This window comes from Hoplias malabaricus, chromosome 2 (genome assembly GCF_029633855.1).
Source record: "Hoplias malabaricus isolate fHopMal1 chromosome 2, fHopMal1.hap1, whole genome shotgun sequence".
NCBI classification, from domain to species: domain Eukaryota; kingdom Metazoa; phylum Chordata; class Actinopteri; order Characiformes; family Erythrinidae; genus Hoplias; species Hoplias malabaricus.
The window spans coordinates 59,860,210-59,875,687 of NC_089801.1; the positions used below are offsets into that span (position 1 = coordinate 59,860,210).

At 39.8% G+C, this 15,478-nt stretch overlaps 1 protein-coding gene across 1 annotated transcript; it reads right to left on the reverse strand.

The window, feature by feature from the left end:
* Positions 1-406: 406 nt before the first annotated feature.
* Positions 407-5,055, reverse strand: LOC136674239 (CMRF35-like molecule 3). The gene is made up of 4 exons (XM_066650141.1): positions 5,007-5,055; positions 2,432-2,749; positions 827-922; positions 407-743 (listed from the first exon to the last, which is right to left on the reverse strand). The coding sequence occupies exons 1-4, from the start codon at positions 5,044-5,046 to the stop codon at positions 640-642; spliced, it is 558 nt and encodes a 185-aa protein (XP_066506238.1). The 5' UTR covers positions 5,047-5,055; the 3' UTR covers positions 407-639.
* Positions 5,056-15,478: the final 10,423 nt, after the last annotated feature.

Genomic DNA, 15,478 nt, shown 5'->3' on the forward strand with positions numbered 1-15,478 from the left:
ATGAGAGTGAATCATTCTTTCACAAATGTTTGTAGAAGCAGTCTGTTTGTACTTGCTTGGTTTTATACATCTGTTGCTATGGAAGTGATTGGAACACCTGAATTCAATGATTTTGAAAGGATGACTGAATACTTTTAGCACTATAGTGTACCTTTTCTAGTGTACCTTATCTCCAATGAGGATTTAGGTTGGTGATAGGTCACTCTGTCTTAGGCCAGTTCCACAGGTTTTTATAATGGTTGGACTACAATGTGAAAGTAGAGAGAGATACATGCTGTCCAGATTCCCAGACTACAAAGACAACCACAACATCTGAGGGTATAATATATTTTATTTTCAAGATATAGAACAGAATCAACCCCTCTTCAGACACACCAGGAGAAAACTAAGACAAAGCAGAACAAGCCTTTCTCCTGATAAGAGTTATTATATAAAACAGATCTGGGTCTAAGCCTCCATCTTAGATCAGATTTCATAGTAGACACAAGAGACAATTAAACATTAACACCAAGTGCTCTGTGTCTAGATCATGAAGCAGCAAACATTCACTCTTCTCTAACAGAGGAGCTCCTACACATTAAACACACTGTGTTATCTCTCCAGATGGAGCAGGGACCTGGGAACACAACAGAAGACACATCACACGCAGAAGCATTGGAGCTTCTCTCTGGATGGGACACTTTCATAGACAGCTTCCCCTGGTGGTGACTGATCAACATGAGTGCATCTGTCCTCCATTAGCTCTGGAAAACACACACACACACTCACTCACTACACACAGACAAAAACAAAAATCACAATGGAGTGTGAGAACAGAGTGCTGTACCTGGTGCTGTCTTCTTGGAAGTGGTTGTGGTGGTGGTTCTTGTGCTGGTTTGTGGAGTTGTGCTTGATGCTGTTGTTTCTGCTGATTGATCTTGGTCTGTTGATGTAGAACATTTCACAACAGGCAGTTCTTGCCACCAAAATATGAAGGATGGTCCAGATCAGTTATGTTAGCAAACAGATGCCTAAGGCTAGCACTGAACTGAGTGATGGGGGAGAGAAAGGGTATGATCTTGGGGATTCCTGGTTACGACTGTAGTATCATCAGGAATCAATCTCACTACCTCCCAGTGAAAAAGCTAATGTTCAGATCATTGCTCCAGTCTGGAGGCTTTTTTACTTACATTTCTGACATATATAAATATTTAGATTGTACACATTTGTATATACATTTGTGTAGTGTGTTGGAATTTGTTTATTGAAATGATTCACAATCAATATAGGTATTTTTAATCAACAATAACCATGTATGCTTGTGTAACTGAAATTGTTTTATTCCTAATTCTCTGTGTGAAACAGCAAACTTATGTGTGTCTGTGTGTTTCAAATAACAGCATATCGACACCTTCCGTTCAATCAACTCCTTTTGTCTCCAGGCCACAGAGAGGAGACCACCGAGACCAACTGAATAGAGGGGGTGCACAGAGCGCATTTTAAAAGGTGAAAGATATGCAAAAGAGATGGTAAAATGGCTTGTAGACATGCTGAGAACAGAGTGCACTAGAATGCAATCGATGTGCAAAGAAAGCAAATGGAATGTGTAAAACGTAATAATGGTAACTTGGCTCGTAGCCATTTAAGGTAAAGAAATGAGAGCTCTGGTAATCAGAGGTAGAGAGCCACAGGTATAAAGATGCAGTTTGTTAAGCGGGTCGGGGAGAGAGGAAAAGGTGCTACGTGTAGTAATCTCTCCAGATAAAATGTTCTCTCATTTGATGCAGACTCAGAGACTCAGTCTTTTTATTTCTGTTATAATTTTTACCCCACAGTAGTAAAGTGTGGGCACACCATGTTTTTTGTTTTGTTTTTGATTTTGTAAATGAACATAATTTCACATTCTCTTTGGGGAACAGTATGGTGTTTAAAAGATGTTAATGAAGTGTATTATATGCACAAATGATATTAAGTGCAGCACTAGGCAGTGTTTTACTGTTCTGACTTATGTCTGCATGAGAATGGTGAAGCTCCTTTCCTTAAAACGAGAGGACAGGAAGCTATAAATATATTTTTCTCTCTCTTTCAGTACCTGAGTAGGAGATATTGTACACAAGACCTTTTACCTTGTATAGACACAAAATAACCTATAAAAGCTGAGGATGGGGGATGAATGCCAGAGGTACACTGGCTGAATTCATCTCAACCAACAGTCCACTGGTGCTTGTTTAGATGCTGTTTTTCATTTTAATAAACTTTTTTATTTACAGTGTAAAAATGGTGTCGGTGTTAGAGTCCTCTTCATCATCTTCACAACATTGAAAATAAACTACAATATTAAGGATTAACACGCTGAAGGAATACTTTCTCAGTAAATTAACAAAACCAATCAAAAGACTGGGGCCAATCTATGATGATTTTCTTTAGCTCTAAAATCAGACTCATCACTCACCCAGTTTCATCAGTAACTGAATCTCACTGTAGTTATCATGCACAGCTCCCTCTACTGCACACCAGTACTTTCCTGCATCCTCTGTTCTCAGGTCAGTGATGGTGATGATGAAGACTCTTTTCACTGTGTCGTCTTTCAGAGAGAATCTCTGATCTTTAGATGATTTAGAGTCAACAGGAATGTCTCTAATCTTCCAGACAGAACATTCCCCTCTGCAGAGATACTTTGTGCTGGATTCATATCCAGAGTCATAGGGGCAGTGAATCTGAACTGAGTGTCCTCTGAGTCCAGTTACAGTTCTAACAGCATTGACTCCAGCTGTAAAACACAATCCACACCAATAAACATGAGCCAAACACACAATGCAACATCCAACACTCCACAGCTCATCTTGTGGAGGTTTAACTGGAGCGGCTCCTAGAGGAAGAGCTAAGTCACAGTTACACCCCCACCCCCAGTATGAGCTGATAACAAGGAGCTGAAATTGTCTTATAAAATACACAGCACTTTAATATTAATTAAACCATATCGAGAATTTACATTCAAAGTTGGGTAAATATTTAGTTTGTAACGTGTTAATTAATGCATTTCATCACTGTGCATAAAGAGTAATGTATTAAGGATACTTTTAAAATGCATTTAATAAAGGCACATTTGAGAACCAGTCACACACGTGTGTGAAATACAGAGCACAGAACAGCACCCACAAGAGGGAGAGCATCCCCCAGGAGTGATAACCTTCTCTCCGCCTGCACCAGTGTGAGCCTCAAACATCACACACACAAGAGACAGTGGCTGATTTACACACATTAAAGAGCATAGAACTCCCTGGGAATGTGTATTACACTGTGCACACAGCCATATTCAGAGAAATATTAATATTACTGTAAATAATAATCTCTTTTTTACTCTTTGTTAAATTGTGTGGCAAAAGGAAGTGGAACAGAGTCAGAGATGCATTTGTAATGAACAGAAATATAAATATATACAAGACACAAGACTAAAACAAACCAAACAAAATAATGTGACTAACAAGGAAAGACATAATACTATAAACAACACGACGTACAATATACAATAACCAAGGCTCTGAGATACAAAGTGAATTCACAGAACTATAGACAACGAAAACTAAAAAATAACACTAAAACTAAACATGCACCAGAACAGAAAGAGGAACTGAGACTGAGAAACACCAAGGAACATAAAAAGACTTAGAGGGAAACCAGGACTAGAATCTTAAGCAGATATAGGAGACCAAACATGAGAACAAACACAGGTAGAGAGATGACACAGGAAGCTTAGAGATAATAAAACAGACACTAACCTAACAGTGGAAACAAGAACAGAACGAGAAGAGGTCAACCACAACCCATAATGGAGCAGGTCAGAAACACAGAGACACCATGAACAAAAGACCACAATGGGAAGCTAGAAACACAGAGAGGAATGGACGACTGTGAGTGAGAAAGCCAGGAACACACTGCCACTTTTAACAAAGAAATAGAGAAACAAACAGAGAACAGAGAAACAAAATGAGGATAGACTAGACACCTCCAAATATAATTTTCCATGTGTGATGACATACCAGCCGTCTGAATCTCATTTAATAATTACAGCTGCAGTCCAATCAAATCCTAACTAAATACAACCGTGATGTCTGTCGCATTTAGTAACTGTGAGACAAATTGTTGCATTTTAAGCCAAAATAACACTGTTTCAGGAGATTTTAACATTTACACATAGCTGGCTGCAATGTGTGCTTAGTGATGTTCACTTTCCAACAAATGACCAAAAGGCCAAAACTGTGTCTGCATTGCATGGAATAACCACAATGCAGCACTAAGTTGGTTCACTGCCAAAGATCAGCCATGAACAAAGAGCCCTAGGTTACACCAGAAAAGCTGTGATTATGTGTTGTCGTGCAGATTGATCTCACTTCAGTCATTTTCACTTCATGTGCTAACCAGCAAAAAATGGCTTTTGTTGTACTTTAGCCAACATAGACACAGACACTTTTGAGTAACCAATCCACCTACCAACGTGTGTTTTTGAACTGTGGGAGGAAACCCAAGCATCTGGAAGAAACCCACGCAGACACAGGGAGAACACATCAAACACCTCACAGACAGTCATCCGGAGCGGGACTCAAACCCACAACCTCCAGGTCTCTGGAGCTGTGACAGAGACACTACCTGCTGCACCACCTTGAAATGAATGAAGTAAATTCCTTCATAATAAAGATAAACTCTAAGCAACACTGACAAAGTATTCACTGAACAATAGACTGAAACTGTCTCTGAGCATCCCTTCTACATTTCAGTGTATTTTGATAAAGTCCACCATAGTGATGAATGAGAAGTAACACTATTAATAGAATTAGAAATAGCAGTGGTGATAGTGATGCTGAAGCAGTAGCAGTAAACACAGTAGTAGTGAGGTAGCAGTAAATCAGATGTAGTAGTAGTAGTAATACTGATGCTTTTAATAGTATTGCTGTAGATGTAGTAAAAATAATGGTAAATAAGCAATAGTAGGAATAATGATGGTAAATGAAGCGCAGTATAAAACTCACCTGGAAAGCAGCCAGACAGGAGGATTACGAGTGGCCACATGCTGAAATCTTTGTCTGAAACTCTTTGTTTCTTGTGCTGTATTTTGTCGCTTCTGCATTCTGCTGTCGTCACTGCTCAACCACAAATTTCCTCTTACACAAATTTCACAGTAACCTCTCTGTCTTAAAGTTTACATCATTAGCATGTCTGCATAATCTCACACTTATGACCAGCTCAGATGAATAGAGGTGAACTGTCAGAACTACTCTGAATATACCATACTACAGCTGTCCACAGTGTTTCTCACCGTCCACATTATGTATATGGACCCTTCTCTTTGTGCAGCTCTTAAACTAACTCTACTGAGAGGTGTGGGGTCGCTCTGCTCTGTGTTCTTCTGTCCTAGAGATCTGCACTGACTGCAGCCAGGTCTTCCACTTGGTTTCTATTTATCTTGTATTTCCCTCTTTCTAGAGACCAACATTTACTCCTGTGTGAAACAGTGTGTTAGGTGTTACTACCCCACTAGAGGGGATTTCAGATTTACACAAGGCTAGTTAGTAAGGTCTCTGGGAGTTATAATGGAGACTCCGATATAACAGTGCAACAATTGATGTATTATGTGGCATGATAAAACTAGTGAAAGACTGTACAAACACAAAGAAATGGGATGAAAATATATTTACACAATTTTCAAGCATCCCAGCTCACAGATGCAGACACCCAAACTCCCCCGGTGGCTGATAAAACAAGCTGCGGAGCACAGAACTAAACTGAACAGCAGGAATGAACTGTAGACTCAGGGTTTTAAACACTAAGCATGACATTCACACTCAATACACAAGCTAACCATCCCAGACAGCGCAGCGAGCATATATCAGTCCACTGGCATAAAAAGGCTGGCACACCACTGACTGTAGACCACTGCTGGTCCACCATGGGGCCACTCAGATTACTGTCCTGTACAGGATAAAACTAATTATTAATCTCCTCAAACAGATTTTAAATTCACAGAGACTTTTATTCTGGAAAACAAACTAATACAAATATTACCAACAACTATGAGAGATATAATAACGAGTATAAGACTGATAGAAAATGATTAAATGCTAAAAATGACACTGTGCTGATTAAAATTATTTACTGATCTTATTTATAAAGAATAACAAAAGAACGTAATGAAATGCTAAAATGTGGCATTTTGTCTAAAATTATGTTTAATCACCAGCAGTCCGCCCAGAAAATGCTGTGCTTAACAGGAGTTTTGGACTAGTGGACCTCCAACTTTGCCCTCAGTGGGCGAACAGTGGTCTGCCATCTCCTTGTTATCAGGGACTGTACAGATATATTACACATCATTAAAATTAGTATTATTATTTCTCCTTTTAAAACCATGACAAACCAGAAAAAGCCTTTCTCCTGATAAGAGTTATTATTATACAACAAGTCCAGCTCTGACTCCATCTTAGACTAGGGTTTACTGTAGACGTCAGAGAGAATGGAACACAGCGCACTCTTCTCTAACAAAGGTGCTTGTACACATTAAACACTCGTGATGTGCAGATTGATACTGAAACATAGATACCTCTGACCTTTATGCTCTAAAATCTATTCTGAAATCAAAATATCGATACGTTTGATACTTCAGTCATTTGAGGTAATGTATATAATTAACAGGATACTGGAAACAGTGGAAAGTAACTAAACTATTGAGATCTTGTCTAAATGATATGCGGTTGATGGGAACTACTTTTTCTTCTGCCTGGGTACGTGTGTGATGTGTAAGCACAACGGCACACTGCTCATTCACTCAGTCTGTAGACAAAGACACAATGGCAGAGTACAAATGGAGCCATGTGTTCAGTTCAGTGCTCAATTTTACTCATTATCGGTTCGAACATCACTATTATACAAACTGTATTAAAGTAACTCTACTGAAAGGTGTTGAGTCGATATTTACAAAAATCAAATCACAGTATGGATAAGCATATTATCATTAACATTCTTATTTTATCTTTTTGTGGCCCTGCAGGAGGTGAGAGATCCACACATCTTTCCTCATTGGTGGATCCTTCCAACAGTGTAAGATTGCCATTCTTGAATTTCCCACTGGCACCAACTCACCCAGACCCACCGGACCCTTCACTGGAACAATTTCCAGGTAAGTACATTCCTTTTGTTCACACATACCTTTTAATGACCTTATCTCCATTGAGAATTTAGATTGCTGATAAGTCGTTTTGTCCTAGGTCTACTTCACAGGCTTTTATAACCTGGTCTAGGTCAGGCCACAACGTGAAAATAGAGAGAGATCCTTGTCGTCCAGATTCCCAATCTACAAAAACAACAACAATGATGGTATGATATATTTAATTTTCAGCTCTTAAGTTAAAGAACAGAATCAACCCCTCTTCTAGCACACCAGGAGAAAACTAAGACAAACCAGAACAAGTCTTTCTCCTGATTAGGGACCCGGGAACACAACAGAAGACACGTCACACTCAGAAGCATTGGAGCTTCTCTCTGGATGGGACACTTTCATAGACAGCTCCCCCTGGTGGTGACTGAGCAACATGAGTGCATCTGTCCTCCATTAGCTCTGGAAAATACATAGCGACAGAATACACACATTACACACAGACAAAAAGAAGATCACAACGGAGTGTTAGAACCGAGTGCTGTACCTGGTGCTGTCTTCTTGGAAGTTGCTGCGGTAGTGGTCTTGTGCTGGGTTGTGCTTGATGCTGTTGTTTCTGCTGATTGATCTTGATCTGTTGATGTAGAACATTTCACATTTTGTTTTGTTGTGTGTGATTTAGACAACAGTTGTTGTGAGGGCAGTTCTTGCAACTAAAATATAAAGGATGGTCCAGATCTATTATGTTATTAAACAGGTACTGGGGGCGAAACAGGTCACGCATGATCTTGGGGATTCCTGGTTATGACTGAGGCATCACCAGGAATCAGTCTCACTATCTCCCAGTGATAAAGCTAATGTTCAGATCATTGTGTCAGTCTTGAGCTCATTTACATACTTATATATAAACAGTTATTATGTACACATCTGCATATATAGTTGTGTGGTAAAGTGTGGGCACCCTACGTTTTGTTGAGTTTCCAAATGAATATATTATTAAAATTATCTGCAGGGAACAGAAGTTCTGCTATCTATTACTTCTTTACTTCACCTTCAAAAACATCATGTTTTTCTGTGACAGAGTTGATATACACAAGTCAGCAGCACTATGTTGCCACTGTGTGAGGAGTATCTGTGGGAATATTGGCAACAGACAGCAGGGGGAGGGCTTAACAGAACCGGACCAGACAATAGTGAGTATAGTTGATAGAGATGGACAATGGGTGCATATTAGAGCTAGGAACAAATGCCACACTTTGTACAGCTCTGTAGTCTCATCTTATACTCCCATCTCGAAAATTCAACTGCTAAACCTAACACTGCTGCTTAGAGGCCACAGCACAGAACCAGACCAGCTTCAGTTGAAAAACAGATTTGAACCACTGCATGACCATGGGAAGAATCACAAACACAGTGAACAACACAGCTGAGCTGGTCACAGCAGACAGCAAACACCCCGCTCTTTGGAAATTACTCTTTTAATGGGGTAACAAACCCAAAACTCGCCAATGACCCCATTTCAGAGAGTCTTTAATTTGTACTGATTTTGGCCATTTTGTTATTGCTGGTGACTTTAACATATATAATGACAGTTTTACCATAGAACTATGTGCCATATTGGACTCTTTTGGACTCTTATACAGGGGTATACACAGTCATGGTCACACTCTGGATGTAGTTATCTTAAAGGCAGATGAGTTTGTGTCAAGGATAATAAAAGACTGCACATCTACAGGTGGCATGGTGGTGCAGCAGGTAGTGTCACAGTAACACAGCTCCAGGGACCTGGACGTTTTTGGATCGAGTCCTGCTCCAGGTGACTGTCTGTGAGAAGTGTTGTGTGTTCCCCCGTGTCAGTTCACGTAAATCCAGCCTTGGTTCAGTTCATATCTGCAAGGCAGGAACTACATTGTAGAAATAGAAAGTAATAGTTCTGAGAGTGTGTCCATGACCAGTGGTGTCCCCCAGGGTTCCTCCACTTCTATTTAATCTATACATGCTTCCTCTTGGCCAGATTCTAAAAGACTATTGGCTGTCCAATCACAACTATGCAGATGATACTCAGATTTACTTGGCTGTCCAAATGACACTGGTTCAGTTGACTCATTGTGTAAATGCCTTAAACACATCACTAATTGGATGGGACACCCCTGTTCTTAAATCCTTACACTGGATACCAGTCTATTACAGAATAGACTTTAAGGTGTTGTTACTGGTTATAAATGTCTTAAAGGTGTAGGACCAGTGTATTTATGAGATCTGCTACTGACATGTGAGCCAAGCTGAGAACATTAGAATAGCCCTGAGTTTAAAACACTCCTCGTTTTTATTCTAGAACAGCAGTTTACTGGTTTTTACATTTAATGTATCATTTCAATTGTTTGAATTATTTTAATTGTTTTTTTTACTTCCAAATGTTGATTTACCAAATTTATGAAAATCCATGAGAATATGAAAAAAAACATTGTTCTTCAAACTCACTCTCACCTACTACTTTATAGAAAAAACATCTTCTTATTTGCTTCATATAATTCTTTTGTATTTACTGTGATTATATTTAACTTTACACAAGCACCACTTACTGAGAAGGCATGGGTTTAAATATATATCATTATCGTAGGAGGCTAAGACTTCTGCACAGTACTGTGTACACAGGCGGCTGACACTCCTCAGTGGTTTACTCTGGTAGTTGTTAGTCCTCAATGGTTTCAAAGTAAACTTCATAAATAGCACTGTAACCACTTCTCACTGCCACACTTACACAAGAAGTCTTCGTTATTCACAGAGTAAGAACAGCAGAACATCACTTGCTGTTGTTTTATATATTATATTCATTAATTATACATCTGTACATAGCTCATTGTGTGTTGTGATTAAATAAGTAAGTAAGTGAGTAAGAACAGCAGAACATCACTGTTGTTGTGTAATTAATGAATATAATATATAAATCTGTACATGACTCATTATTGTGTGTTGTGATTAAAAATATATGTGTGTATCTTAATACATTTACACTGTATGTACCAGGAAAATACACTGTAAAATGAAGATGCAAATTTAAAATGTGGGAAACTATATTTTAATATGCTGGGAATTACACAGTAAATACCAGGAAAGTAAACCCTATAATGCAGAAAGATATACTGCTGGAAAGATCCAGGCTGTATTATAAAGTGTTACCCAAATGTCCATGTGAGGAAAGGCTGGATGTGGCACTGCTGATAGAGCTGATGATTTAGAAGTGTGTTTCTTACCTGAGATCAGGTAGAGGCTGAAGATGAGGAAGATCTTCATGGTCATTTGAGCTTTGTCTGAATTGAAAAAAGATGTTCAGGACATTAAACAGTTTTCTGATTTTACTCTTCAGTTGTTTGTGGTTCTACAGACCACTAGATCAGCACAAAAAAGTAGGTACTTCCACTTCCCTTGAGTGGGAAGAGAGAGAGAGAGAGAGAGAGAGAGAGAGAGAGAGAGAGAGAGAGAGAGAGAGAGAGAGAGGTTGTGTTCATTTTCTTTTGCAGGGCACCAGGGTTCTCAGTTTTTGTCACTGGATCATTTCACCTGAAAGATTTCTGATAAAGGCTCCAAGTCTCATGCTCACACAGACACTACTCTATATCATCTCCCAACACAAGCATGCTTCTCTGTTTTTGTCTGTCACTAAAGACCATTCAGAGAATAGAGACAATGTGTTTTATCTGATGTGACTTTCTGACACCAACCCAGTTTGAAAAATCTGATTTAATCGCTGTAAAAAATAACCCAAAACTGATCAACTTTATCCTTGATTTTAACTCTAAACAAACCCTAACCTCTAACTCTAATCCTAACCCTAAACCTAACTGTAAACTCCACAAAAACAGAAATATTCTCACACAGCAGTTTACAGCATTATTTCTGCGATGATTCAGTTTCATAACAGAGAGATTTTGTGGATTTAGTGAAACCACCAGTGGAAGGAAAGTGCTGTGGTAGAAATCAAATGTCACTTCTAGTAGTTTCTGAACTGAGTGAATGTAAATTGAGCCAAATGGCAAAGATAACGTTCCGTATTTTAATGATTAGTGTTTATTTCTTGCTTCATTATTTTTTTTTTTCCTTGGTTTTTCAGCTGTTGGTGCTGATGTGTCCTGAGCTTTGGGTTCAGTGTTGATGCCTTTCATTTGACAGTGACAGAGATGGCATATATTTCACACACTCAGCAGAAGACATAATACCTCAACTACACTGGGGTAAAAACAGTAGGAGTCCTTGGGTAATACGCCTAACACACAGCATTATTAACTTTAGTACCATGATTAAACAACACAGAAGAGATAAAAATCAACACCAACATTGGAAAAGAGCCTGTGACACATTTTACAGCAGAAATAGCCACTTTATTAATGCATTTCAGGAGTGAGACTACACATTAATTCACTCACAGCAGCAAATACAAATACACACACACACTCACACATACTCTCTCTCTCACACACACACACACACACTCACAGTGAGCGCAAACACAGCCAGAGTAACAAACAGCCACATTGGAGCCTGGAGTCCAGTGGAAGGTTAGTTGTCTTCCTCAAGCACATTTTAGCTGTGGATGTTGAGAGAGGAGAAAGTTCTGTTCCTTCACTCTCCCCACCCTCTTCCTCTGACAGTTCAGGGTCAGCCCTTTGGTCCCAAGCCCACTTCTCTAATCCACAGCTTCCTAGTCTTTATGTTTAGTTCAGTAGGGATGTTCACATGTTTATTTACAACAGTATACACTGTGAGGGGTGAAACAGATGATATTACAGATGTGTGAAAAAGCAAAGCACTGACCTGGTGGTGAATATTTGGTGTTGACGGTGGTGTGGTTTTGGGGGTGGTGCTGGAAGAGGTTGAGCTTAGAACATTTGGGAGAGAAGCAGAAAGAAACAGAGAGAGAGAGTGAAATAATCCTCAGAGCTGTCTTTCACAGACCCACTCTCCAGTCCCTCGTCCCCCTGTCGTCCAATGTTTGTCTGAAACTAAAACTGGAGCTGACTTTGTTTGTTTGGGTTGAGGTCATTATCTTGTGAACAATGGGCTGAGGACAGTGTAAGAGTGATGAGATACAGGAGAGAATGGGGAACAATGGAAAGTGAGGGGAATCGTGGATTTTCTGAAGGTCATTAACATGTAAAATAATCTCACTCTAGTGATGACCCAGAGCTCCTGCATCTTTGGTTCTCAGGTCAGTGATGGTGATAATGTAGTAAAGGAACTACATTTCCCCTTTAGTATAAGACCTACATGCCCCTCTGCAGAGATAATTTGTGTAGGAGTCATATCCAGACTCATAGGGAGAGTGAATCTGAACTGAGTGTCCTCTGAGTCCAGCTACAGTTCTCCAGTTGGATGCTGACCCCACCACCCCAGCTCCTCTTTATGTGAAGGTTTAATTGGATCCAGGAACCCAGACATTCACCACCTTTACAATAAGTGGAGTGTTCAAACATAAAATGCACATTGCAGAGTTTACTCAGACAAAACACTCAACAGTAGGTGTCTAAACATTTACAACTGCATCAAAAATGTCCTCTACTCACCGGTCACTGTGAGGCTGATGTGTGCGATGTAGAGCTTGTATCCATGATCAGATTCCCAGTCTGATTCAGCTCCACACCAGTATTCACCAGACTCTCCCTCTCTCACATCACTGATGATCACACTGAGGGTGTTATACAGTGTCATATAGTGAGTATTTTCCCTGATTTATCAGTTTCCTACTTTTTTTAACAGGTGTTTTATAAACACAGTCACCACTGTCCACCCTCCTGCATAGAAACTTGAGGTAATTCCTGAAGAGATCTGGGTATTTACAGCTGATGTTCACACTTCCTTCAGCACGGCCAGTCACACTGATGCTCTTTCCAAACTCTGGATCTGTCAATAAGTAGATGAATACAAAAATCACATACAAAGATTTGATGGCATTCAGCCTAATAAACATCAGTGAGGTCAGCTGCTGGTGTCTGAGGACTATTTCTGGAACACAAACATCACTCCAGGCAACACAGTCACACTGATCTACAGATCAGTACAGGACACCTAACTTTAAGCTCATGTGCAGCTGCTTCAGTGTAACTAACATCATTTAATCAGATTCTGGGCTGTTGTTGTGAAACAAACCAAAATTACAAAATGTCCTCAATACACTGTCCTCTCTGAAACACAAGCTGCTGCTGTAATCAGACGTCTCTCCGTCTCCACAGTGAAGGACACTGCAGCAGCTGAGAACACTGTTAAACTGACTTCACTGCACTTAAAAATCACACTGAACTCAGATATTTAAGTTTTTTTAGTCTCAGTTTCACTAGTCTTCAGTAACACACACTTTAAACAGAATCAGAAACGAGGAAGAACAATGGGTGCAGCCTCCACTCGTCTCTTAACAGAACTGTCAAGACACTGTGAGAACACAGTTCCTGATCTCAGTTCTTCTATGGGCTTCTATGTGTTTTCTCTCACTGTAACTGAAGCTAATGATGCTGGAGGATTTAGATCATAAAGAGGACAATGATGAGGACACTCACCTTCCTCTACCTCCAGTTCCACTGGGGTGAAGCTGTCCAACAAGGTTTTATCCACTGCACACTGATAGAATCCAGAATCTTCTACAGTGAGGTCTCTGATCTTCACCCAGAAAACTGCAGCACTAGTGTCATCAAACAGTGAGAATCTTCCTGAATTCACCCACTCATTTTTAACATCTGTCTTGATTTGGTCAGCACAGATCAACCCTGAACTCTTACAGAAATACTTTGTGTTTGATGTGTATTGTGTCTCATATCTGCACTTGATGAGTACTCCTCCTCCTGAAAATCCCCTCACTCTCCTGGATCCTCCAGCAGCTGCTAAAAGAGGAGGAATGTCCGTGTGAAGAAAGGCTGGATGTGACACTGCTGATAGAGCTGATGATTTAGAAGTGTGTTTGTTACCTGAGATCAGGTAGAGGCTGAAGATGAGGAGGATCTTCATTGTCATTTTAGTTTTGTCCGTATTGAAAAAGACATTCAGATGTTTATATGTAATTTAAATGTACAGCTTCTGTTTTTACTTTTCATCAGCTTGTGGCTCCACAGACCACATGACCAGCACTTAAAATATACCACTTCCTATGAGTGGTTTAGGAGAGAAAGAGAGAGAGAGAGAGTGTGTCACGCCTGTAGCGGCGGACGTCTCGCATCCTCCCTCAGTTCAGGACACTTCAATACTTGAGTCTGGGAGAGACTCAGAGAACTTCAACTCCCATGATTCAGCTGATGGTTACCTGACATCACCAACCAATAAAACTCCTCTCACACGTTCCAAGTCACCTGAGTTCTAATTCACAGCTGTTTCGGTTTTAGCTTAATCACTCACTCACCGTATAAACCCGGACTCTTACCTTCACCCTTTGCGAAGTATTGCTAACCCATGTTACTTACCGAGCGAACCTTATCTCTGAAAGCCTACCCGTGTATGACCCTTGCTTACGTTTCACTTGACTCTGTGTTTTTGATTACGGACTGCTACTATTTACTACGTTGTGTTTCTGACCGTAGCCTGTCCCTCACTATTCTTTGGATTGCCCCTTTTGTTGTAATTGCTTTCTCTTTACGGTGTGCTTTGCACATCCCTAAAGTAAATCTCTTTTTGTTAAACACCCGCGAGCGTCTCTGTTGTTTACCAAGCCAGAGAGAGAGAGAGAGAGAGAGAGAGAGAGAGAGAGAGAGAGAGAGAGACTTCTTTTGTGGTTGCTGTAGCACTACATGTACATAATTGTTTGGTGCCCATTTTGTTTTGCAGGGCACCAAGATTCCTATTTTTGTCACTGGATCATAACATAATCAACCAGTTTTATCTGAATGGTTTCTTTTACAGCTACAAGTGCAGTAGTTAAATGTGAACACTCTCTTGATTAATGTGTGATATTAACCCCTCACTGAAAGTGTGTAAAGCCAAAATGCCACTGAAGTCTGAAGCTGTGGAAATGTCTTCTCTGGACTGATGATGGATGAGTCTGTGTTTGATGGAGCCTGGGAGAACACTACACACTGGCTCTAAAGTTTGTTGGAGGAGGGACCATGGTCTGGGGCTGTTTGTCAGGAGCCATCCACTAGATTGTGTTATTACCTCAGTTTAAACATTGAAAATAATAGCACACCATTAACACAATCTCCAATTACTGAGTAATTCTGACTGCAATACTCGACTATATCCATGAACTCAATCAATCAAAAGCATGTGTTTTCTATGCAGTTTTTCTGGTATAAATTAAACATAAATTTGTAAAACACACCAAAAATATTAGAATATTTAATGTTGCATTGTATTATACATTTAATCAGCATTTTTTAA